The sequence below is a fragment of the Protomyctophum bolini genome, assembly GCF_963924005.1.
Source record: "Protomyctophum bolini genome assembly, chromosome: 5".
Taxonomy (NCBI): Eukaryota; Metazoa; Chordata; class Actinopteri; order Myctophiformes; family Myctophidae; genus Protomyctophum; species Protomyctophum bolini.
This window is the reverse complement of record NC_137866.1, coordinates 9615558-9640553: the sequence shown is the minus strand read 5'-3', so window position 1 is coordinate 9640553 and position 24996 is coordinate 9615558. Positions and strand designations below refer to the sequence as shown.

Here is a 24996-nt window from a genome sequence, read left to right as displayed (position 1 = left end):
GGAAAAATATGAGAGAGAGAGAGAGAGAGAAAGAGAGAGAGAGAGGGGGGGGGGGGGGGAGAGGCAGGCAGTCTCGAGCACAGATGTGGGCCTCGCGCACACAATGGGATCAATGCGGGGGCACGTGCGACTCGCAAGCCCAGGCTGTCAATGGCTAATGATTACAATGAACCCCCAGCGCGAGGCGGCTCGCCACGCACACGGCCTTGCAAGCGTTTGTTATGCCAAGGCATTTGTTGTTAAAATTGGGGAAAAAGTGGACCCTGTGTTGGGCGGGGCAGAGAGATTAGTTTGTAAACAGTTGGGCCATGCGGTCCAATAAGTGTCTTAACTTTATAAAACAGAGAGGGAGGGGATAACCACCCTTTTTAGACTATTAATCAAAGATTTAAATAAAGTAAGATGTGGTTAAGTATCATCACCTAAGCATATAAAGGCCAATTTATTGGATTACAAAACTTTTCGTATAGGCTATTTAGGACAAAACAAATCAAATAATAAAACATCTATCTATCTATCTAGACTATATATATATATATATATATATATATATATATATATATATATATATATATATATATAGTCTAGAGGGTTTATAGCCTATCATATCGATCAAATCTAATCTGTATGTATATCTATCCGCGATCGTTCGATTCCGTATAAACGGTTTATTCTGGACTGACTCGTTCCATAGATTTTGGGGGCAGAATATGACGCTAATAGGCGGAAGAAAACAATTGAATGAGCGGGTGAACAACGCACACACCTGCTCTCAGAGCACTAAACTGTCAAAACCACTTACATAACCTGAGATTGAAGAGCGTCTCTTACTCGGCGAGCGTAATTAAGTGGAACAATCCTAATCCAACTAAACTGGACATGGACAGTGAGACCGAGATAGTCAATGGATGGAGATTATGATTCACTCAGATTAGGCCTGCAGCTAAATCACATTTCACAGGACGTCGCGTTACTATAACCTGTCCTATTATATTAAACACGTAGCCTATACAGTTTATAGTTCAGTTCTGCTTCATTCCAAACCAAACATATAGCGCAAAAGGACAACAATGCACATGGGCAGTGCCAGTCTTTCTCTCGCACATGTAGCACGCAGCGCGCAGCGCACACACACACACACACACACACACACACACACACACACACACACACACACAAAGGCTGACACAATTTGCATGTGTGTGCGTGTACCGTGTACGCGTGTAGTCACTCTGTTTGGTGAAACTTTTGGCCACGAGCCCGCCACGCGCGTCTTTGGATCAGCTGGACATGGGTGGGGCTTGAAGGAGGGGTTTAATTTAATCGGGTCGCTAAAGGCAAAACTCAGACACTCTGCCTGCAGTCTATGATGAAAGTACCACTCGTGTGTTGAATCTGTTGATGGCTATCTGAGAGTCCGTGGGAGACTGGAGTATATTCACCTTTACTTCTTGGGTTATTGGTCTCTGAAACTATAGCTATAGCACGACTTGATAGAGCGAGTTGTGAATTCAACACAGGTGAGTTCTCCTATAATGCTCTTTTTATTTCAAGAAACTTTTTGCTGGACTTTTAGCAAGATCAATTTTTTGGGGAAATTTATTTTGGTCAATAGAATTCATGCTCACGTGCTTTCATATATTTTATAATAGCCTATCCTAAAATTTGTTTTGTTGCTTTCGTGAGAAAGACACAGAAAATTAAAAGAGCGGTTGTTTGTACTGTATAAGAAAACAAATATTTTAATTGTCAAGTCTTATATTTGCATGCAGGTCAGACACAATATAGGCGCGTGCGTGTTAGGTCTGTTGTTGTTGTCATTCATTAATTAAATGAAACTGTCCTACATTTAGCCTATGCATCACTACACAATGACAAACTAGGACAATTTTGTTCAGAACAATGGTATTTGCTTAAGAGGCCTGTATTTAATGGATTATTTATTAACCATTACGCCAATTCAAATCCACATATACCTATACCTCTTTTTCAACCACCCAAATTTAAGAAAATCAACTTGAAAAGAAAAAATAAACAACCAACATGAGATATATACAGCAAAGCAAATAAGAGTAACTTTTTCCGCATTACTCCATGTGTGTTGATTTGTATGCTGCCCCAATTTAATCTTCGGGTTTAGCCTATATGCAAATAAATCCCGCCGTGTCCCAGATTGTCAGCTTCTCTGAAGCAACCATGTGCACATAGCAGGGGTACATTAAAAAAATACTCAAATAGCCTACAGTACATCACTCAGAAAATATTGAAATGAACTACTATGATCTGAGCTGTCCACGAAGCAGTGCTGAAACGACCCTCAGACTGCATATCACTGCAGGTTACACACCAAATAAGAGAGATAATAATAATACCATACCATCTTGAATTAATCTTGTAAGGAACATGGCAATTAATTCATTTTAGTAAATGCATGCACTGTCTAAAGATTTCTTATTATTCATCCAATGATTTTTGCACTGGTTCTTCAGATCACAATGATGACCAAACCATTTGGGAAGCCTGGCGATGTGAGTGACTTGGTGAACTCCCTGGGCTGGCTGGAGGAGGAGGTCAGCTCCCAGGATGGAGAAGAGGACGGAGAGATGAGAGGACACTACGAGCTGGGCAGCGAGGACATGGAGGAGGAGGAGGAGGAGGAGGATTATGACGAGGAGGAGATAGGGCCGGACGGAGAGAGGGCTCCCAAACGAAGGGGACCCAAGAAGAAGAAGATGACCAAAGCCAGAGTGGAGAGGTTCCGCGCCCGGCGCACAAAGGCCAACGCTCGCGAGCGCTCACGCATGCACGGGCTGAACGACGCCCTGGAGAGTCTGCGGAGAGTGATGCCCTGCTACTCCAAGACCCAGAAGCTGTCCAAGATCGAGACCCTGCGGCTGGCCCGCAACTACATCTGGGCCCTGTCGGAGGTGCTGGAGAGCGGCCAGTCTCCGGAGAGCCACGGCTTCGTGGAGATGCTGTGTAAAGGCCTGTCTCAGCCCACCAGCAACCTGGTGGCCGGCTGCCTGCAGCTGGGACCCGCTCCCGTGATGCTCAACAAACTGGAGGACAAGTGTGGCGGCGGCGGGCCGGGGCTCGGCGGTGGCGGCGTGGGGGGTCAGGCCGGCCATCCCCTCAGCTACCCGTCCCCGGGCCTGCCCAGCCCCCCGTACGGCTCTCTGGAGGCGTCCCATCTCCTCCACATGAAGGGTTTCAAGGGGTCGGCCTTATACAACAACCCCTCCCCGAACGACTGCAGCAGTGGCACCCCCCCTTACGACGGGCCCCTCACTCCCCCGCTCAGCATCAGTGGCAACTTTGCCCTGAAGCAGGAGCCCTCCCCCCACGAGGCGGAGAGGAACTACGCCGCCCACCCCGGACATCCTGCCCACTACCTCTCGTCCCACCACTTCCCCGCCACCTCCATGGGCGGCCTGCCAGGAGGCCCTCAGGGCCACACGCTCTTCCAGACGTCGCGCTACGAGCTGCCTCTGGACATGGCCTTTGACTCCTACACGCCTTCTTCTCACATGGTTGCCTCTCAGATGGGCACAATTTACAGTGAGTGAAAAAAACGGCTGTGAGACCCATGGCGAGAGGAGACGCACAAAAAGACACTCCTCACTGAACTGCTTGCTGTTGACTGTAGAAATGGTTCGCATTTACAATGTCTGACTGGTACTCTGGGAGAGAGCATGGAATGCTCCGTGAGAAAGAGAGACTCCTCACCAAAACTCTATCTACCTGATACTGTACAAACATGCACCTCTACTTAAAACATAATTTATTATTTGTTTTTCTGTTTGAATTTATGTTTGTTTTGTTTCCGAAATAGGACGCCCCCTCAGTTGTTACCAGGTTCATATTATGTACCTGACAATTAGTTGACCAAAACAGATATCCAGGTACAGCCACTGCACAGGTTTTGCATGTGCGCGGTCTTGAACGATTAAAAAAGGAATTACAACAGAAACATGAATTGTGCACTGAGGCCTATTATAGTCAATGTCCTTTTTGCCATATGGAGAGAAATTAATCTATTTATAACTGTATTTAATATTTATTTTGATAAAATGTCTTGTTTTTTTTGTTATTTTAGTTTTTTTATTATTTCCAGCACTGTTTTGTTTCAGTCTTCTTATAGTTAGTTGTCAGCCACTGGCAGCTTTACTGAAGTATTTAGATTATTTATTTGAGGTCATTCAGGTATTTGTTTCAGTTGGTGTTCACAGTTTTTTGTCATACTGTACTGTTGTAAATATTTTGCTGTTTAGCACTTAATTGAATAAATATTCTTATATTATATACTATTTCCATAGTAACACATGGTTTGCCTTGAGTTTTCTTCTGTTTTTCTGTCACATAATGTTTGTAGGCTAACGTAGCCACGACTGCCTGATAATACATGCTTCCTGCAGATTTCCAATGGAATCTTTGTGTTGGAATTTGGATAAATTAAGAAAATAAGCTTAGTAACAAACAAACAAACATACATTATGTTGTTCACATGTTTTACTCAACAAGATAACGCACTTCTTACAGTTTGAATACAAAAAGCACCCCTGAACGGAAAAGCCAAAAGGAAAATGAGTTCATGCCATAGAACAAAATGTGAAACTCTTTTGGCTTATAGTATGTGAACTATAGCCATTATTTTTGATATAAATCAAAAAAGTGTTGGCAATCTGGCAAGGGAACCCAAAGCCCAAGAACTACAAGCCAACCCTCAACACTTGATTCTCCCATGGTTTTACTAATTAAGATAATATATCTGACAATGAGCAATACCATCCTCAGTCCTATATAGAACTCTGTGAGTGTATAAAGCATTGTTACACACAGAGTTCAATCAACACTGAAGATTGTATTGTGTGGTTTTGGTTCAACAAAAGGGTTTAACATGCGTATCTGTAAATGCTGGTGCTTTTCCTCATAATCAACACCAAAGATATAGCCATGGTATACTGTTCACATCGACACCTGGGTTGTTTATGGGCCCACAAAGTCATTTCACTCATCGTCTCAAGCCAAAAATACACACAAAACGAATATTTTAAATACAAGATATTTCTCATTCCTTCAAGTCAGCCTATCTTTGTTAAGATACAGTATAGCATTACCTGCAAATACTGCAGCAGTTCTCTATTTTAGGACCTCTATGTGAATAGAAATAATTTCTAAATAACCCAAAGTCAAAGCCTTAAGCGATAATTATTACAGTATAAACTGTCCCACGTTTATGCATCACTACACAATGACAAATTAGGCCAATTTCGCTCAGAGCAAATTGGCTTCATAAGAGGCTTGAAAAGTCTTGGCATGTGTAGTACATATATTCCTATAGGCATGCACTGTTATTAGGGATATGAATTAATAATAACTCACTTTCTAGATTAGAGTACTCTGTGTGTGTGTGTGTGTGTGTGTGTGTGTGTGTGTGTGTGTGTGTGTGTGTGTGTGTGTGTGTGTGTGTGTGTGTGTGTGTGTGTGTGTGTGTGTGTGTGTGTGTGTGTGTGTGTGTGTGTGTGTGTGTGTGTGTGTGTGTGTGTGTGTGTGTGTGTGTGTGTGTGTGTGTGTGTGTGTGTGTGTGTGTGTGTGTGTGTGTGTGTGTGTGTGTGTGTGTGTGTGTGTGTGTGTGTGTGTGTGTGTGTGTGTGTGTGTGTGTGTGTGTGGGGGGGGGGGGGGGGGGGGGGGGGGGGAGTAGAATAGTAAACTAGATTAGTAAACTATGTTGTAGCCTATTTCTCATCTTCTCAACATGTACGGTACTATCGAATAAAAAATGAATTGTCAAGCGTAATCCCCGGAGCTCTAGGCTACTTAGAACCTATTCACACCGGACCTGTGTCTGGAGAGACAATATGGATTCTGTGAAACATTTGAAAATGAATGTCATTCTGCTCAAATTAACCTGGTAATGCTACCAGGGAGGCTAACACATTCATATCAACAAACAAATGACTCAAGAGTTTGATTCCGCTGTGTTGAACAACACCACGGCTCTCGAGTGTACTGTGTATAACAAAGGGTGGTCAGAGTGCAAAGATGGAGTGGTGAGAGTGAGAGAGTGTGTTTATCAATGTGGCCCTTTTAGGCAATTGAAAGAAGGGGAAGGCGCCTTGGAGGCATCAAACCCCCCCCCCCCCCCACCACCACCACCACCCCTCGTCTCTCTCTTCATCCACCTCTCCTAAGGGTCGTCTTTTCCAGTCCTGGCAGCGGCAGAGAAAGGCTATGGAGGAAAAAGGGACCGATTGTTTTAGCGGGCGCCACTGGTCCATTGTAAGCGCAGCCTGTTCTTTCTCTTGACCTGTGACCCGTATTGTTGCAGGGCTTCTCGTGTGGGGAGGACAGACAGCTGGGGGAACTGTGGGAGGGCTGACGGACAGCTGGGCCACATTTGAGAGGGAGATAGAGAGAGATGGTGGGTGCTCAGGGAAGGAAAGAGGGAGAAGAGGAAGGGGTGAGTGCAGGGCAGCAGAGGTGAACGAGGTCCTTGGCCTTGCTGCTCCTCTGTGTCAGCCCGGGCAGAGGGCAGAGGAATGACACATAGCTGTACACACAGCCAGGCAGGCAGACGCTTGGCCTGTGAGAACGTACTGGCAGTATTAGCTGCTGGCATATACGTTCACTCTGTTGTCATTCACTGCGGTTTTGATCCAACAAAGTGGTGTGGATTTTTCCTGTGCCAAAAGATACAGGAGTCGGATACGGAATTACGGATATATAATCCACTAATTTACTTTGAATAAACGATTACAAAGGGGTGCAGGCCAGAAATAAGGAGATAATGGGTATTAATGTCATCATTTTAATGTAATGTTTATTGAAAGGTTTTATGACCTCAATTACACCCAAAAAAACTGAACTTTGAACATTCTTTGGATTTTCTGTGGCTTGGGATTTTTTCTGTGTCTGTGAAGCCTTTTGAGCTGCAATGAAAACAGGCAAAACAGTGAAAACAGTGACATCTGCTGGCAAATCCCATTGTCATATATGGGATTTGCAGGCTGTGACATCACAGTCAGCAAAGAAAATCAGAGCACTTGTTTGAGCCAGAAAACCCCAGACCACAGAAAATCTACTGAATGTTAAAAGTTCAGTTTCTTTTTAATGTCACCATCCCTTTGAAGGAATGTCACAGGATAAGGTATAAGCAGTCAGTGATAGAAACCCTATATTATTATTGTAGAGAGAACGGCTGTCATTAATAACTGCAAAGCTTTTGTCTGATTACCAAATTATTTAGCTTTCTATACGCAATTTCAATTTGTGAAACAGCAAAATATTATTTTTTTTTAAAGAAAAAAAAATACTCAAATGTCCATAAATACCATACTGTAAGTCCCTGAACAGGCTCCCTGTAAAAAATGCAGATCACTGGCATCCTTTAATACAGGGAGAGGAAATTATCACTTCTCCCTTAGATTAACCCCAATCCTCTTTACAACCCCCTTCTTATTTCCTCTGTGCATATATTGTTATATATTTATTGTAATGATATATTTTGTAGTTATTTTTCATGTCATGTTTATGAATTGAATACAGGACCCAATTGTAAACAAGACCATAATGACTTTTTTTGTGCTATCCTTTTAGACCAAGTGACTACTCTGTACTGTTTACATTTATGCCTAATAAAGTCTATTCAATCAATTAATCAGTCAACAAACCAATCAATCAATAATAATCCTAATAATTCAATAAGCACAACAAGCAGTGGAACATGGTGGCGATCAAACGTTTAGCCCTTCAGCCATCTCTGCCACTGGTTATTATGATGAGGGTCTCTCTGGGAAGACAACACATGCTCTGTAATGCCATGTCGGCCAGGAGGGCAATCACTAAAGGCGGCAGCCTGCGACCTGTGGCTCAGTCCCCTGGGGTGAGGTCTTGTCATCTACCAATTCACAGACATCAGAGCATATGCTGGAAAAAATGACAGAGCTGGAAATGGTGCTGGCGTTTTGATCTCCCCCAACTGTTGTCATATTTATTTCTACTACATTATTTTTGATGTTTGAGGCTAATATTTGATTTAACTTTTTGTTGAGACTTTTGCATCACCTCTTTTTCACTATACATGTAGCCTTTACATTTTTGTTTACTTAAGTAAAAGTAACAAACCTTATTGTAGAAATACTCTGTTACAACTAAATGTCCGGAATTAAAAAAGTACAAAAAATATTTGTATCAAAATGTACCAAAAGTACCAAAAATGTAATGCAGACAGTCTACTCATTGTGCAGAATGTCCCGTTTCAAAGGTTTTCAAATGATATAAAATCTTTTATAGAACCGATCTACAGGCTCACAATGCATCCCACAAGCTCTCATCCACATTGTGAGCTTGTAGATCAGCTATTTCCAAATGGCCAAAATGTATATGTTTCAAAATCTAAATCTAAAGTACCTAGTAGTAACTAGGTTTTCAAATAATTGTAGTAGAGAGAAAAAAAGTACACTGGTATTTGTGAAAACAGAGTAGTACTGAAAAATGGAAAATACTCCATAGTAAAGTAAGAATACCTCCAAATTGTACTCAAGTACAGCACTTGAGTAAATGTACTTAGTTACTTTAACCCATTCTGAACGGGAACCCATTTTGGTGCTAGCATCATGTTATGCTTTAGCTATTTAAAAATAGCAGATCTACAAGCTCATAGCGCGCCACCGAGTGGCGCGCTATGAGCTTGTAGGTCTGCTATTTTTGAAAAATCGAAGAACGACTGACATTTTTTTTAATCTGATCTCAGGTCAGAATGGGTTCATCAGACCAGTGTGTGTCCAGTGGAAACCTCGTATGAATCTGATCTCAGGTCAGAATGGGTTAAAACAAAGTGACTCTACTTTGAAACCATTTCAAACGGGAGGCCATGCGTGATCACATCACACAACCTGCAGGACAAACAACAGAGACTTATTTAGACGAGGATGGAGATAGAAACTGGGATTGGAAAAAAGTGCAGCCTGAACTGCTCTCTCTCGCTTATATTTTAGTTTCTCCGTGGGCAGCACACTTTAATCCACTGGCCAAACAAGAGCGGCTCTCCCACTAAAATGAAAAGGTCCTGATCCATAGGGCCTAGATGGAGGGATAAAGCATTGTGATTAACCCATTCTGACCGGGCACCCATTTTGGTGTCAGCATCATGTTATGCTTTAGCTATTGAAAAATAGCAGATCTACAAGCTCATATCGCGCCACCGAGTGGCGCGCTACGAGCTTGTAGGTCTGCTATTTTTGAAAAATCGAAGAACGACTGACATTTTTTAGAATCTGATCTCAGGTCAGAATGGGTTCATCAGACCAGTGTGTGTCCAGTGGAAACCTCGTATGAATCTGATCTCAGGTCAGAATGGGTTAAGATTGTATTAATGGGGCCATAGGAGGCTGGAAGGCTTTAATCAGTGTCTGTGTGCCGGTAATCCCTTTGCCTTTAAGCTGGGGGGCGAACACTGTGATTCCCCCTCCTCTTGGACCACACTGTGCATGCAAAAACACTCTCTCTCCCACACACACACACGCAGAGAGAGAGAGTTCTGGTGGGGAATACAGGAAAAAAAAGAGTGCCAAGGTCGAGAGGTGGAGCGCCCTGAAACTGAGACGGGCCGGACTCGGAGGAGCAGCTGGTGGAAGAAAGAAAGGGGGAGATGGATGGAGGAAGACATTTTGGGAGTGAAAGAGAGGAAAACAATGACAGACAAGCAAGACTCGCTGATGTGATTTGTGGAAGTGATCGAGGGGGGAAAACAAATCGACACCTCGATGCCGAAATAGAAGTTTAATTATTTGAAGTTCCTATGTTCCGCCTTTGGATGGTTCACACAACCTTGACATTGTGTGAGTGAGCAGACTTTGACACGCCCAGCAATCTACAAAGAAAAGAAGTGTAGAGTTCATAGGCCCAGACGGTTTTAATCTTTTATTCCGCTGCAGCACATCTCTTGGGATAGGGCTACATCAAAACATGACAAATCCACCTGCTCATGAGAAAGGCAAGGAGGTATAAGCACCAATAATAATCCCAATAGAAAGTGAGATTAAATAGCCCCTTGTTCTACCATGCCAAAAAGGAGAGAAAGGAAATGAGACGTACAGTACGTGGTGTAAACCCGTTTCTCAACCAGTGGTTCATGGGCCGCTACGGATGGTCCATTGGCATTTAATAAATATATTGTAGCATTGTTAAATGTAACAAAATATATTTCAATTTTTACCGTATAGGTCGCATTTACTATGAAAACCTGCATCTCCCGTTACTCACGCCTCCATATATGGTCATGCCTCATGACATCACGCCTCCATATATGGTCACGCCTTGTGACATCATAGCTCCATATTATGGTCACGCCTCGTGACATCACACCTCCATATATGGTCACGACATCACACCTTGTGACACGTCACACCACCATATATGGCCATCTCCATATATTATGAAGACACGACACTACCTCATCTAACCCTGCGGATAACTATACATGGAGAAGACTGGATCATCACCTAGATCTGCATATATGGAGCCGGCCAGCAACTCTATCTGACCTCAAACACTTCCATTTATGGAGCTGACCTGTTCTGACATTCCATATGTTGATCTGCCCCACCCGTCCTTTCTGTTCTGACATTCCATATGTTGATCTGACCTCATCAAACCCTGTACACTCAAGAGTCAAGACACACTCCATATATGGCCAGTACAGAATCCATTCCATATGTTGATCTGACCCAAGCGCCAGCAGTCTGCCGTCACCCAGGCGGATGTGTGCACGCGCCTGCCTGCTTGCTCAGGGGATAAATGTAATCTTGACCATCAGGTCAACATTCGTGTCAGATCCTGTGTCTAGGTGAGACATGACCTTTTGACACGGCCTAATTGTTTCAATAGAAGAGCAGGGAGACCAAATACAACCACCCAAGTTATATTGCATTACTCTACCATACAGATTGGACAAAAATACATTTTATTCATAAAAGTTATAGTGCCGTTTAATTGCTTGATATACTTTGCTGAAATGCGGTGTCGTGCACGGAAAATAGAATATCGAATAGAAAAGCTTGTGTGTGTGGTTTTGGGGAGGTGGGGTGGTCCTTGAGATTTTTTCAAAATATGCTTGTGGTCCACAGCAAAAAGAAAAGCAAAGAATCACTGCTCTCAAAAAGGAGAGAAAGGAAAAGTGTTGGTGTAAGTGGGGAGAGGCAGCAGTGTAGATCAGTGGACTCACTCAATACCTATGGGAGTGGGTCTGGGCTATACAAGGTGACATTGTGTGCTTGGGGATAAGGGGTGGACCTTCCCCACCCAGAGTTCTCAGAGAGTACGAGGGGTGTCAGAGTTAAAGAGCTTCTAATGGGATCTGGATGCTGTCGTGTTTACCCTGCCCCCCCCCCTCTGCACGCCCACTACATTGTGCAAGTTGCCCGGCTTTGAGGCACCACAATGGGCCAAGCAGAGGGACAGATGGAGGTCCCTTTGGAAGAGGGCACAAAAAAAAGAAAAACCCAAGCCAAAAGGTAGGAGGCCTGTGGTGTCTGACGGAGTGCTGCAGGCCTGCAGAATGCACACGGCTGCCATCTGAGACATGGGAGTACAAGGAGAGATGGAGGAGGGATACGGAGAACACAAAAGGGATTTTAGTTTTCTTTCCCGTTATTATGCGGCGGACTGTGGGTGTGCCCGATGGTCATTCTAGACTAGAGGTTCAAGATCACGGTGTGAGAAGCACTAAGCTGTGATTAACATGCACAGGCCATAATGACAGAGTCCAATGGTCTGTGGCTATGTTCTCCAGTACACACACAAAAAGTTTAGAATTCTGAAAACACCTAGAAAGAAAGAGTGTGGTTGCCTATCTCTATTAGGAATATTGTTATTAGAAGAGTTGAGTTGGGTATGTGACTGTATACTGTCCAATCAGATGAGGGCAAAGTGCACAAATGCCTTGGGAGAATAGAGTTATTGCGATTTAAACGTTTTCAACGATTTAAGCGCTGGAGTGCAATAACAATAGTCTGCTTGCAACCACACTAAATAGAACAAACACTGGGCACTAGTGTTCAAAGGTCATAACATGCTGTTCATTTTGCTTGTCATCTTGAAAAGGCCGAACCAGATCAAGCGAGACAGTGAGGGTGGTCTTGGCCGGGTATCGGGGGAGCATGGCACTAGCGATGGATACTGATGAAGCGACAGAGAAGATGCACTAGAGGAGGAAAGAGGGAGGGCCTGGGTGTAGAGAGTAACAGATGGGGCCTAATGGAGACCTCAGGTTGTAAACTTTCTGTTGGCAACATCTGCCCACTTGTCCATCTGTTAGTTACATTCACGCACTGTTTACATGCAGAGCGACGGACAGTTTGTTTAGCAGGATCAAACTCATCATTCAGGAAACGGACGCAGTGGCCCACAATAGAAATTCTAAAGGCGCGTTAAATTAACCAGAGTTTGCGGCATGATCGGATTAAAGGAATAAAGTTAATCACCGATCGTCTATTTGCTTAATAGAATCACAGTAGTAATATATTTCTGATGGGTTGTCGCTCGTTAAAACTGGTCTAAAAGAGCATTGTGGAGTGTGTGTGTGTGTGTGTGTGTGTGTGTGTGTGTGTGTGTGTGGGGGGGGGGGGGTATTAATGCCCCCTGAAGATACCCCCATCCGCTTACATCAATTACTTTTCAATTAAATATACAGTTGAGCTCCATTCCCACAGATAAGCTCATCTATCACCTACAGTGAGCAGCTGGACAGAAGGACAGACGTCACATCACAGCATCTTTGTTCATTTTCTATCTAGAGAGCGCACACGCACGCACACACACACACACGCGCGCGCACACACACACAATAAGTGGATTGACATAGGGGTACGGATTTAAGCCCTGATTAGGGTTACATTAGCAATTACTGTAAACATGCTCCTTTATGATTTATGCACTTCGATAACACTCAATATACATTTCAACAAGCAATATATTTTTCATTCATATTTGAGACACGTCCATCATAATGTAATTGTGGGTTGCAAATAAGTAATGAATTAACACACGAAATACATAATGATCCAAGGGTATTTCCCACTAAGTTTTCTCATCCACATACCACAAATAAAAAAATACATCGCATGGATGCACCTGGGACGTATCTTCAGTGACGTTTCCTGAAACGGGGTTTCGGGTCTTCCAACATCATACCCCTCACTCAGGCGACCCAGCCGGGATTGATCAAATCCCGATTTACGTCCCAGTAGCTATATACCCTTGATCAGTCCATCAGGAAATGAGCAAGGCCACACAATCCGTTGCTCCGGAACTACTCTGCCGGTACTGGGATAATTAAAATCTGGCGCGTGGAAGGACTATAGGCTCTGTGGGTTGACTCCTGACCGGGCCCCTCCTACGTCTCACCAGGTCCACTCCTGCTCTCACCAGGCCCAGGACCTGTGCGTTGCACCAGACTCTCAGTACCAGGCACTGCACTCAGGAGTGGTGGACTATAATGGCCCTCCTAAATAAAAGGTCTCACCAAGGTTTGTTGGGCTTCCTCCTCACGGAGGACACAGGCTGGGGCGCTAAACCATACTGCTCACCCGGGTGCCGTCTACAGTCTAGCTGTCACTCATCTCTCCGGTGGTCACCAGACTATACCTGGTTGTCACATAGTCTATTCCTAGTCTATAAACTAACGCAAAGCCTCTGATATTTTCCATTGCAGGCCAATAGAGCAGTGGTTTTCAACCCTTTTCGTATCAAGGCCCATTATTTATTCAGCATTTGAGCCACGGAACCACCATTTGACGAGACCAACGACGAAATAATATTTTGTTGTCATTGGATAATATTTTGCCCACAATTCCATGCTGTATTGATGCGGTACCACAGGAAAGATAACACCCAAACGTTGACCAAGATAACAATTCTTCTACATTCTCTAATTGTGAAGACTTCTTTTAAATTAAGTAATGCAGATGTTATTGTTTAACAATACTAATTTGGTTTTATTTTACACTCTCAGTATCAAGAGTTAAAGATCATTTAGGGTCCATTTGGTTACCAACTCTCCGTCATTTAGCTGGGGACCACCTGGAACCCCCTCAAGGACCACTGGTTGAAAAGGAAAGTGATGTGGAAATGCATCTCTCACTGTCTGTGTCTGAAGGGAGGGGTGATGTGATGTGATGGAGGGCAGGATTAGAGATGCTATCCCATGTCTGACCTTCCACTGTTCTGGATTAATGTCTGATGAAACACTCTGGCCACTGAGCCCAGATCAACTGCTTCATTCTCCTTTATCCACTCGCCACAAAGCAACATTGAAGAGGCCTTTTGTTTTATTTTATTCAAATAAAACTTATTTTGCTCCAATGTCGTATTAAGTTCATCTGTATATTTTGTGGCGCTATCAAGTGCATTGTGGTGTTTTCATTTTTAAAAGGTGCTGTGAGTAATTGGTTTTAGTTTAATGGACTGTTCAGATTAGAACAATGTATCCAGGTACATACAACCACTTTTTTCCCTCCTTTATTATGTGGCTTTCACCTTTCAAAAACCTTTCACAAACAACAAAATCCCTTAGTAGTGTGCTTGTTCTTCCTCTCACTCTGCCGTCATCATTTGTAGTTTATAGGGAGGGGTCCCTATAAACTACAAATGATGGAGCTTGCAGGGGGAAATAAATCTCACCCACTTCTTCACACCTACACAACCTGTAATGTGACAATGATTCTGATTCAGAAGTGATCTCATGGAAGCTCAGTCTCCCTCTACAGGGCTAGAGCAGTGATGCACACAGCACACAGTGCTCCCTTCTGTAACAGATGTTAGTTAGTGGGGCAACAGTTGGTATTGAGAGGGAGGGGCTACAGGCCATCTGCCTGGGGTCAAGGTTTGAAAAGATGTGGTATAGATGTTGGCACTTTCAGAAAAGCCTGTGTTTCGGTAAAAAGAAAAAAAGGGAAAAAAAGAGAAACAAAAGTCCTACTCACAGAACTATAGGATTCAGATTAACTTCTGATTCAATCTTTTCAATGGTTTTGTCCATTCCATCTTGCAAGTGCGCCATCTTCATATGGAGGGCTTTTCTCTGGAAGACAAGAGAGGAACAGCCACAACATAAACACCTTGTCACAATCTATTTGTTGCACACAATATGCACAGACAGCACCATATAGAAAAGAGCCTTAGCCTTTCCTTCTCCAAGGCCAAGAACTCGGCTACCTTCAAATACTGAACATATCTTTCTTCTTAATCTTACATAGGAAGGCACACTTTGGATTGCGTTTATTGTGTTCATGCCTCTATGCTCCAGAAAAGTTAAAGGGAAAAAGTAATGACAACAAACATTTAAACAGTGGCACAGAAAAAAATATCTCTCATGAAGTCAAAAATCACACCCATGTGAAGTAAGGGGCGCTCTTATCATCATAAGTCATCATACATCATCTCATTCTGGCCAATCACAATTTGCTTCCTCACTTTCGTCTTCAATGTTCAATGTCAAACATAGGAGGGGCTAGCACAACTCAAAAACCTATTAGAACAATGTACAGCTACGATAACATCAACAATGACATTTATAATAATAGCATTCGCATCAGTTCAAAGAAATTATGCAATGCATCATTATTTATTGCAACCGTAGGCCGCAGTCAGATTACTATGAAAACCTGCGGGGGTGACGGTGGCTCAGGGGCAGAGTGGCCGGATGGCAACCGCAAAGTTCCCAGTTCGAACCCGGGCTCCCCCAGAGTTAGTGCCTAATTGCTCCCGATGAGCAGGTTGGTGCCTTGCATGGTTTCCGCCGCCGCCATGTAAAGTGCCTTGGATAAAGGCGCTATATAAATGCAACATTTACCATTTTCCCTGCAAACCCGTCCATCGCTCACGACTCCATATATGGTTGTCAGTCCATCACGCCTCGTGACATGCTCCATATATGGCTGTCTCCATATATGAAGATCACAACGCCTCGTGACATGCTCCTGAAGGTTGTCAGTCCGTCACGCCTCGTGACACACTCCATATATGGCCATCTCCATATTAAGATCACGACGATGTTGATCTGACACCATCAAACCCTCTACACTCAAGACACGCTATATGGCCATGAACCCTGGACATACGTGTTTTTCTTTTTTTGGTCAATGAAAAATAGGAGAAATATAAAAGTAAATGTCTCATGATAACCAGTGTGTTTGCTGCAACGTGAGTCACAATTGCAATTAAGGAACCAAGTTGGTACAACACATGGATATGTAGAGCTGACTATCATCACCTGGATCTCTATATGACACTGACCTCATCAAACCCTGGATAGCCATAGATGGTCTAACATACTAGATCTCCATATACTGTATGAGCCGGCCAGCAACTCTACATCTGACCTCACTGACACCAGATTAATAGCTTAACTCCTGCTTCTCAACTGTGCCGTATGTTTCAGCGCAACCTCGCCCTTTATTAGGGCGAGGTCGCTTCTCGCCCCCAGGGCGTCTTACTGGTTATGTTTGTGACGTTGTTCCGTGTCCTACATCACTCCACACGTCCCAAACTCTTCTCCCTTCTGGCTCCAAAACTGTGGAATGCACTTCCCATTGCAGTCAGAACTGCAGCATCACTCCCAATCTTCCGCCGTAGTCTGAAAACCCACCTTTTCAGACTCCATCATGGCCCATAGCACTTACCCCACCCCCTTAGATAGCAATTCTGTAGACTTAGATAGCATTTGATACAGACTTATAGCATGTTATGTAGACAGCATAAGTGCATTGTATGTGCTATTGTCATAGCACGTCATAGTACATATGTATAGCATAGTAGTATAGATGTATAGCTTATATGTATAGTTTCATTATAGATATTCCACTGTTACTTTCTTAGCTTACGCATGTTTCATGATAAATGTTTTTATGTGATGTATACCCATGCTTTTTTGTTCTTGCTTAATGTAAGTCGCTCTGGATTAAGAGCGTCTGCTAAATGCCTAAATTGTAAATTGTAGACCTTTACTGTACACATTACACAATGTGACAAATCTCACACTTGTTTTTTTGGCTAAAGAGACTAAACAGGCCACCAAACTTTACATCCGATTCCGACTATACGTTGGAAGATCAGCTGGTGAAAGGTCATGCCTTCTACAACACATCAATGTCGGCTGACTGTGCTTGGGTGAGCAGTAGGGATGTTCTGATCGGATCGGAGCCGATCATGTCATTTTCAAATGATTGGGATCGGGAGAAAGAAAATGTCTTAATTTTATTTTAATAAAATAGTGCGTCTAAATAGGCTTGTGTCTAATGTAAATCTCAAAGAAACAATATAAACAATGATATTTTGTGAAAACGGTCATGTTTATGCTTGTCTGTCCTCCTGGGGCACTAGTTCCAGCAGTGGCAAACACTTGGTTTCAAAGATCATGCAACAAAGACATTCACATAGGCGTGAAATAGACCCATGATGAAAACAAAGGAATGCAACCCCCACTATGCATGATATGATAATGTCCTGTCGTTGGCCTACTATCTATCTCTGAATGATAGCCAAAGCCATGCAAATGGTGTCTTCTCTACAAGAGACTTCAGTTCCATAAGCTGTAGTTGCAAGATTCACTCAATCTAATTAACCAATACATCGTTATTTTTGCTATGTATCCCTGCTTTCATATGACATGAACAAATAAGAAAATCACACCCGTGTGAAGTGAGTGGTGCAACTCCGTGTGGGGGTCCCCGTGGGTTCCCCGGAAGCTACACACCCACAGGAACACGGCCAGGGTGCTGGCCCGGTTCCGGCGAGCCCCCTCGCGTCCGAAACGGACGAGAAATGTTACAGTGTGGGGGTCCCCGGGGGGTCCCTGGAACATCCAGAAACGCACCAAGGGGGTCAGCCCGGTTCCGGTGAGCCGCCCCGCGTCCGGAATGGTTGAGAAATGACAGAGTTACCGTATGGGGGTCCCTCTAATGTACTATGACGCACAAATAATGTTCAGGCACGCAGCACCAGTATCAGACAGTTCAATGAATGTTCCCCCAAACAAATAAAATAACAAGTCAGTCAGAACGTCAGACCGTCACGGTCAGAGCGCTGTGTAATCCCTTACTGACAGTTGATGACGGTTAGCGTTTCCTCATCGAACGATCCGGGATGATCCACACAGTGTTGTCAGCGACGCCAGCGGGAACCGGGCGTCGGACAGGCAGCCACGCTCCGTCGGGGAAATTACTAACACTCACTTCTTGGATGGTGTGGTGTTGACTAGTCCCACAGCGGGCTGCAAACTACGCACTGTTTGTCTCTCACAAGCCAGAGGTAGGCTACACACGGACACGATCAGCGGGCAGCCGAGTTGACAGCTGTCAGTGTCAACAGCCAACTTCCTCAAGCGCGCTCCCGTTCCATTCATTCATTCTCGTAGCGCACGGGCACGTGACGTAGGAGAGTGTTAAAGGCACAGAGCGCCACAGTACTGTCACTGTACTGTATTGTAACACACCAAATCATCATTATATACAAAAATGTGTGTGTGTGTGTGTGTTAGGATGCTCAACACTGACACTTGGTTGTGAAAACCAACCTAAACCTATTTTCGTGCTCGGACAGACCCAGTCAGCCAGGGACGGACCCAGGGACACACATAGCTGTCTATAGGAGTGGTTGCACCACTCAAAAATCACAATGACAGTCCTTCTATAGTTCTAATAAAAGTCACATATTTTTGCCTTTGAATAATTGAAAGGCAACCGACTAGACTAGAGTGACATACATTTCTCACATGGCATAAGTGTTGTATAAAATATAAAGATCGGATCTGGAAAAATCTGTATCGGCATGTCTCAAAATCAAATGATCAGAATCGGATCAGGGAGCAAAACAACGTGATCGGGACATCCCTAGTGAGCAGCATTGCGCAATAGAAACCTGTGATGGGGTGGGAGTCATGGTGGGACGTAAAATCTTGTGAAAACAAATGGGAGAAACAATCACTTTTGTATTATACATAAATCGGTTTGTTTCAGTTGCATATAATAAAACCACACAGCAGTGTAAAACATTTCCAGAAAGACAGATGACCATTTAACTTTATGGAGGCTGTACATCTTGTCATCGAGATGGTGAGATGGCTTCATTCGCTGCATTCAAGTACTGCTGATGTCAGTTTCAGTTGAACACTTACAGGCTGTAAAGCTGTGAAACAGCAGTTGCACATGTCAACAACTACAGTATAGCTGATTGGCCTGAACAAGGGTGAACAGTGAACCAGTAAACTATACAACCCCCCACGACGTATGACAAGTGACTGAGCTGAACTGGTTGGTTGAGTGACCCCTCAGTCACCACCATCGGCTTCTGCCCCCACATAGCTATGTGGGGGTCAAGACTATTCACAGAGACAAAAACTGTCCTAGGTTCTAGAGATTGTGGGGCTGATGACAGGAACTGTGAAGGAATCCTTACCAAGGGTTGTCATGCGGCTCCCACCCCTCCAGCTCCAGCTCCAGCAGACAGAAAAAGCAGCAGGCGACATCAGGGTCATTTGCACCAGGACTGTAGACAAGCCCTGCCTCAGCCATCTGCAAATAGGAAGAGAATCCATAAGACTAAGGGCTGGGCTACACTGGGTACGGAACGGAACCGTACGATATTGCGGGAGGGGCAGAACAGAATAGCAGCTGGGGCGCATGCTGGCCTAATGGTCTAGGCGCATGCCACATATAGACTCTGGCCTGACTGCGTGTTCGAGTCCCGTTCTTGACGACCTTTGCTGCATATCTCACCCTCTCTTTCCTGTCCATCTTCACTGTAACTATCAATAAAGGCACAAAAGCCAAAAGCCAAAAAAAAATAAAAAAAAGAACAGAAGCAGCTAGGTGAACAGAACAGAAGCAGCTAGGTTAGAAACAACAAAGCATTTGTATCTACACAATACTTGAATAGGAGTTTCCTATTCCTAAATGATAGTGGTCTCCTAATGTGCCATTGTGTCTCTATGCCAATGTACTACACTTTTTAAACCCATAATATTTTTTCTGGATGTATTAAACCACTGTCCTGTCGAAGAATGGAGACTGGTAATTTAGCCATTGTATACTGGCATATAGACATCAATTCAACACGGTATAAGTCATGCTTGGCTCCAGGATGAAAGGACTCAGAGGGGGCAATTGAAAATGGCAAGGCGAAACTTAAACTGAGGGGGCAGAATTTGCAACTATAGTCTTCCAGATCTTGGGCCTTATCAATATAGTCGGTGCTTTCATCGCACATTACATGACAAAATATAAGAATATTGTCAAAAATAATTATTTTTATTTGCCACGTACAGACATGGACAAAATGACTCCTGCATGACATTTCTATTGAAAGGCAATGCCTGGCATCCGCACCAATATTTAAGCTTCTCTATCTCAATTAAGGAAATCACACTCACACACACAGCATTCTTGAACTTACATTCAGTACAAGGAATTAACACAATAACACAATCGTCGGCCCTATAGCATATAACATTCAATTTCTGGATGTGCAAATAGTGTTGATTTCGACTAGGCTATTGCTGCTTTATAAACGTGGCTCCCTCAGGGGTTAAGTGCAGGCAACACGATGTGTGTGTGGCAAATCCAGCTGGCTATTGTCACCTCATCCATCATGGCAAGACTAGGTTGGGTTGGGTTGGGTTGAGGGACTGCATGTGCACAAGACACCCGACAAAACGAAACTAAATCTGTCACCTGCTTAGCCGTAAATCACTACATAGCCTGTCACACAGCCTTGGAAGAATTTGGCAGTAGGCCTACTGTATAGGCTATATAATTGCTGTAAAATAAAGCTCTTTGAATTAAACAAATGTGTTAAAAAAACGTACAATTTTGAAATGTTGAAGAAGTTGTTTGCGTCAAGTCAACAGTGTTTAATATAGAATTAATTTAATTAGAAATTATGATATATTTTTAAACTTTTTTACTTTTTTTAAAAGCTTAATTGAGTCGCATCAAGTCGCATTCAAAGGCATTCTGAAGAAAAAAAACCTTGTGTTGTTGTGCATTTTTACTTAGGAGAACTAAACAATGTCAAGTCTAACGCCCACATGTGATTATTATAGGTTTTGTCACTGGACTCAATTCACAATCATCTTGGAAGGGCCAGTCTGCAAAACCTTCTTTACGTAGATCAGCACTCTGTAATCTTATGATAGAGAATAGGCTACCTTGTTTTTAATGCATCAAAATTTGACATGATGCCCATGGGTTAGAAAAAAGTTAGGTTCCCCCCATGGAATGTCATGTGATGTGATTGAGTTATGAGTATGAGTTTTACTTAGTTTTACTAAATACTATTTATTTTGTATTATTCTTATGCAGCTTTGATTTATATAAAGTGAATATTTTACCAAACGTGCCATAGTTTAGTTTTTCCTCAGACTTGCTGCATCCCATTTCAATACTCTACTCTACTTGACATTGAAGCAAATTAAAGAAATATGGCTCCCTCTGCTGGGAACTTATTGAAATGTAAGTATATTGTCTCTTCTTTTCATCTACAGTATTTATTTTGAATTAATTCCTATACTACAAAATAACTAAAGCTAAGATAACTTGAGATAACTAAAATGCTATTATTAGTATAATAAAGCTATTATTATTTAGAATTTTTAAATGTATAATATTTTTAATTATGAGGGATACATTTATACTTTTGGTCTTTGGGCTTTTGGTGATTCTTGGCATTATTTCATATTTTCATAATTAGTATGAATTGAATTGAGAAAGAAGTAAGTACATATTACGATTCCATTAATTGCAATTATCAAGTAATCACCCCTATATCTCAATAAATGGAGCTGGCCTGTTCTGACATCTGCATAGACTCCATATTTGGGCATACCACCTGACGAAGAACTCCATATATGGGCATAAAAGGGACACAGACATAACTAGAACTGCACTCTGTCGAGTGCCTACTTGCTTGTTGCACACAAGTAGGCCATACATGGCCTACTAGTGCGCAAGCAGAGCGCGCAAGTACTGTCGACCGCTACAAACTGTCAAATCTCAGCTTCTCTGTGAAAGAACGTTTTAAATATTGAATTATTAGGTTTAGCTCATTTCTACGTACCTAGTTTTTGGAGGTAAAAAAGTTGAATTGTGAAGTATGGTAAAGGTTTCTATCTATAAAAGAAATACAGTTCTGGATCCCTTTTTAGTTCCTCAAAGAAATATAAATGGGAGGGTTAAAGGTAATGCCCCTATGTATGTATTTAATCTGACACCACTGTCATATCAAGCACAAGTAGTCATTACATCATACGCTGGCACGGCGCATACACATCAAACGAAGCACTGGACGAAAACTATTACTTGCGCGCTCTGTTTGCGGGGGTGGGGCATGCATTCCCAACTTGCATCGTTCCAAGTAGGCCAGTGCCCAATGGGCACCGCTCTATAGAGGCTCTGGACAGGGCCCCTGCCAAGTCTCTGTACCTACGTATGTCTGTAATCCACGTAACTCCAGACCCACCGACTTAAAATTTGACACACACGTTCCACACCACCACAGGGAGTGCAGTGCCCGGTGTCGAGTCTGTCGGGTAGCCGGTTGTCCAGAACCAGCACAAAGGCCTCTGACCGGGCTCTGGACCTGTTCATCCCTATATCTCCATATATGGAGCTGGCCTGTTCTGACATCACAACACTTCATATTTGGGCATGCCTGACACAGAACTCCATATATGGGCATAAAAAGGACACAGACAGATGGGTGGAACGGGTACTCTGACACGGGTACAACGGGTATTGCGTAGCCGGGTGGAGCATTGATGACCAACTTCCATCGTTACCGGCTCTGTGCTCTACAGCCGGGCACCGGTCTAGTATGTCAAATAGAGAAATTAACTGTAGCACAAGTGCTGCGTAATTCATATTCTTCTTGGTACAAATGAGTTAAAAGGCACACTGTAAACCTCAACAGTGTCATCGTGTGGATGTTATGCCAGGGAACTACTGTAACTGTCAACTTTAACAGTTTGTGGTATAAGCTTCTTCGCCGTCCTGCTTTATATTACTGACAGGAGCAGGGACAGTTGTAGTCATCAGTGACAGTGAGTCCCTGTAACTCTACCCCCCTCGGCCCCTGGCTGCCAAAATGTGCTTACAGCTGTAAACTATAGCGTCCTTAGTACCCCCCCCCCCCCCCCCTCCTCCTCTCTATAACCTTCTCAGCAGGCAGACTGCCCATAGCATATCGCATGGTTGACTATTATGGTTGATAATGTGTGATGCTGATACATAGATCCCACACCGGTGGTACAGTATATGCATTCCCAACGGAACAGATGCAGCATGGTGTGAGTGAGTGTTCATTGAGCTCAGGGCAGGGATTGGTCATCTACACGTGATTGCATGTGCTCATGCCTGTGCATTTCTGCAGCAGCCAGGACCGCTGTGACACACCGTAGAGGCATAACATCTACGTCTGAGTTTTTGCACGCGTGTGAGACCGCTATCATCCGGAGACCGGAGCCGTTCCAGCCATTAGACAATTTCACTGCTTTGCCCTAGGTGTTCTGACTGTAACGTACTGTTGTAGGCCACACAGCTTGTGGGCGTGCTTTCCCTACACTGTAAGATCACCACTGTTCATTTAAGTGCACACTTTTGTTCAGTCCCAATAGTTAAATTAACACTGAGGATTTTACTGTGTAGCTTCATGCAGTGGCTGATGGTTTTGCTAAGATAATACTCATTATAGAGATGATTATATTGTTTTGATCGTTGATCCCAAGGTAATAATAGATCTGATCTTGTCCCACAATCTTCTTTCAATAGGTTGACATTTCTCTTCCCTCTGTGTACCATGCATGCGTCACTTTTCCTCGTCCGTGCCTTCATTGACACTTGACTCTTCTTTTCCCTGCATACCCCGCCCCACACTCCTGCCTTCTAGTATCACTGTTCTCTCTTCCTCTCTCTCTCTCTCTCTCTCCCCCTCCCTCTTTTTTGACACAGTTGTCCTCAGTTAATAAGGTCTCCTTGCGATTAACTGCTGGAATCTCCTGCACTTGCTCTGTTTTCTCACTGAGGCTGAAGGGGACAGAAAGAGAGAGAGAGAGAGAGACAGAGAGACAGAGCAGGAGGGAGGGGTGAGATGAAAGAGGATGTAACAGCCAGGAGATCATGTTTGCAAACTTTCCTCCAATCGGAATCTCTCAGAATTAAGTCGTTTAGGATTGTCTCTCACTTTCTGCCAGGATACTTCCACACAGAGCGCCCTGAATAGATCCACCTGCACACTGGGAAGGATTTCACACAGGAAATAGCGGTTGCTCCGGAGGATTGAGCCTGGGCTTGGTTTCGCTGAGCAGGAGGAGTGCAGGAAGACCGGACACCCTGTCAATGTGGGGCTCAGGTAAGAGAAGAGTCTATTTCCATCAACTGTCTGCAGTACATAATGGCCTATCTGTCTGCCTCAGCTTGACATAGTACACTAGAGCCAGCGTGGGCAGCAGTATATCTTCACTATACTGTCAATACTACACAATAAGAAAGAGTGTACAAAGGTGGGATCAATTGGTTACACGTGGAAAAGGATAATTTACCACCAACGATTTTTACTGTGTAGTGAAGCTTTTAGTTGTTGTGGTTGAGTCGTTTTGCTCATATTTAGAAGAACAAAAATGTTGCACCACACCGAGTCAAATGTCTTGATAAGTGAGTTGAAAAGGTTAAGACTGAGTTTGTTGAATACTTACTTAATTTGTTGCCTTTTCTTTACAAAATGTAGAGATCAGTTTTAGGGTTTACACGATGCATACAGTAGGCTACAGGATACATACCGTATATACTGTTCATGATACTCTATATATGCAGTACATGACATACTGACAGCTCCACATGTCTTCTACTCTACCTTGAACACCACAGATTTGAACTGTAAGTTTGTGTGTGTGTGTCCACGTCCGCATCTGCGTGCGTGTGAACGCATGCATGCGGGTGTTTGTTGGCG

The 24996-nt window shown here is 43.5% G+C and overlaps 1 protein-coding gene across 1 annotated transcript; it reads left to right on the top strand.

Annotated features, from left to right (window-relative positions):
• Window positions 1–2495: 2495 nt before the first annotated feature.
• On the top strand, window positions 2496–3566 carry neurod4 (neuronal differentiation 4; the record flags this gene model as incomplete). The annotated part of the gene is made up of 1 exon (XM_080764784.1): window positions 2496–3566. One exon carries the CDS (start codon window positions 2496–2498, stop codon window positions 3564–3566), a length of 1071 nt encoding a protein of 356 aa, XP_080620910.1.
• Between the last annotated feature and the right edge of the window lie 21430 nt (window positions 3567–24996).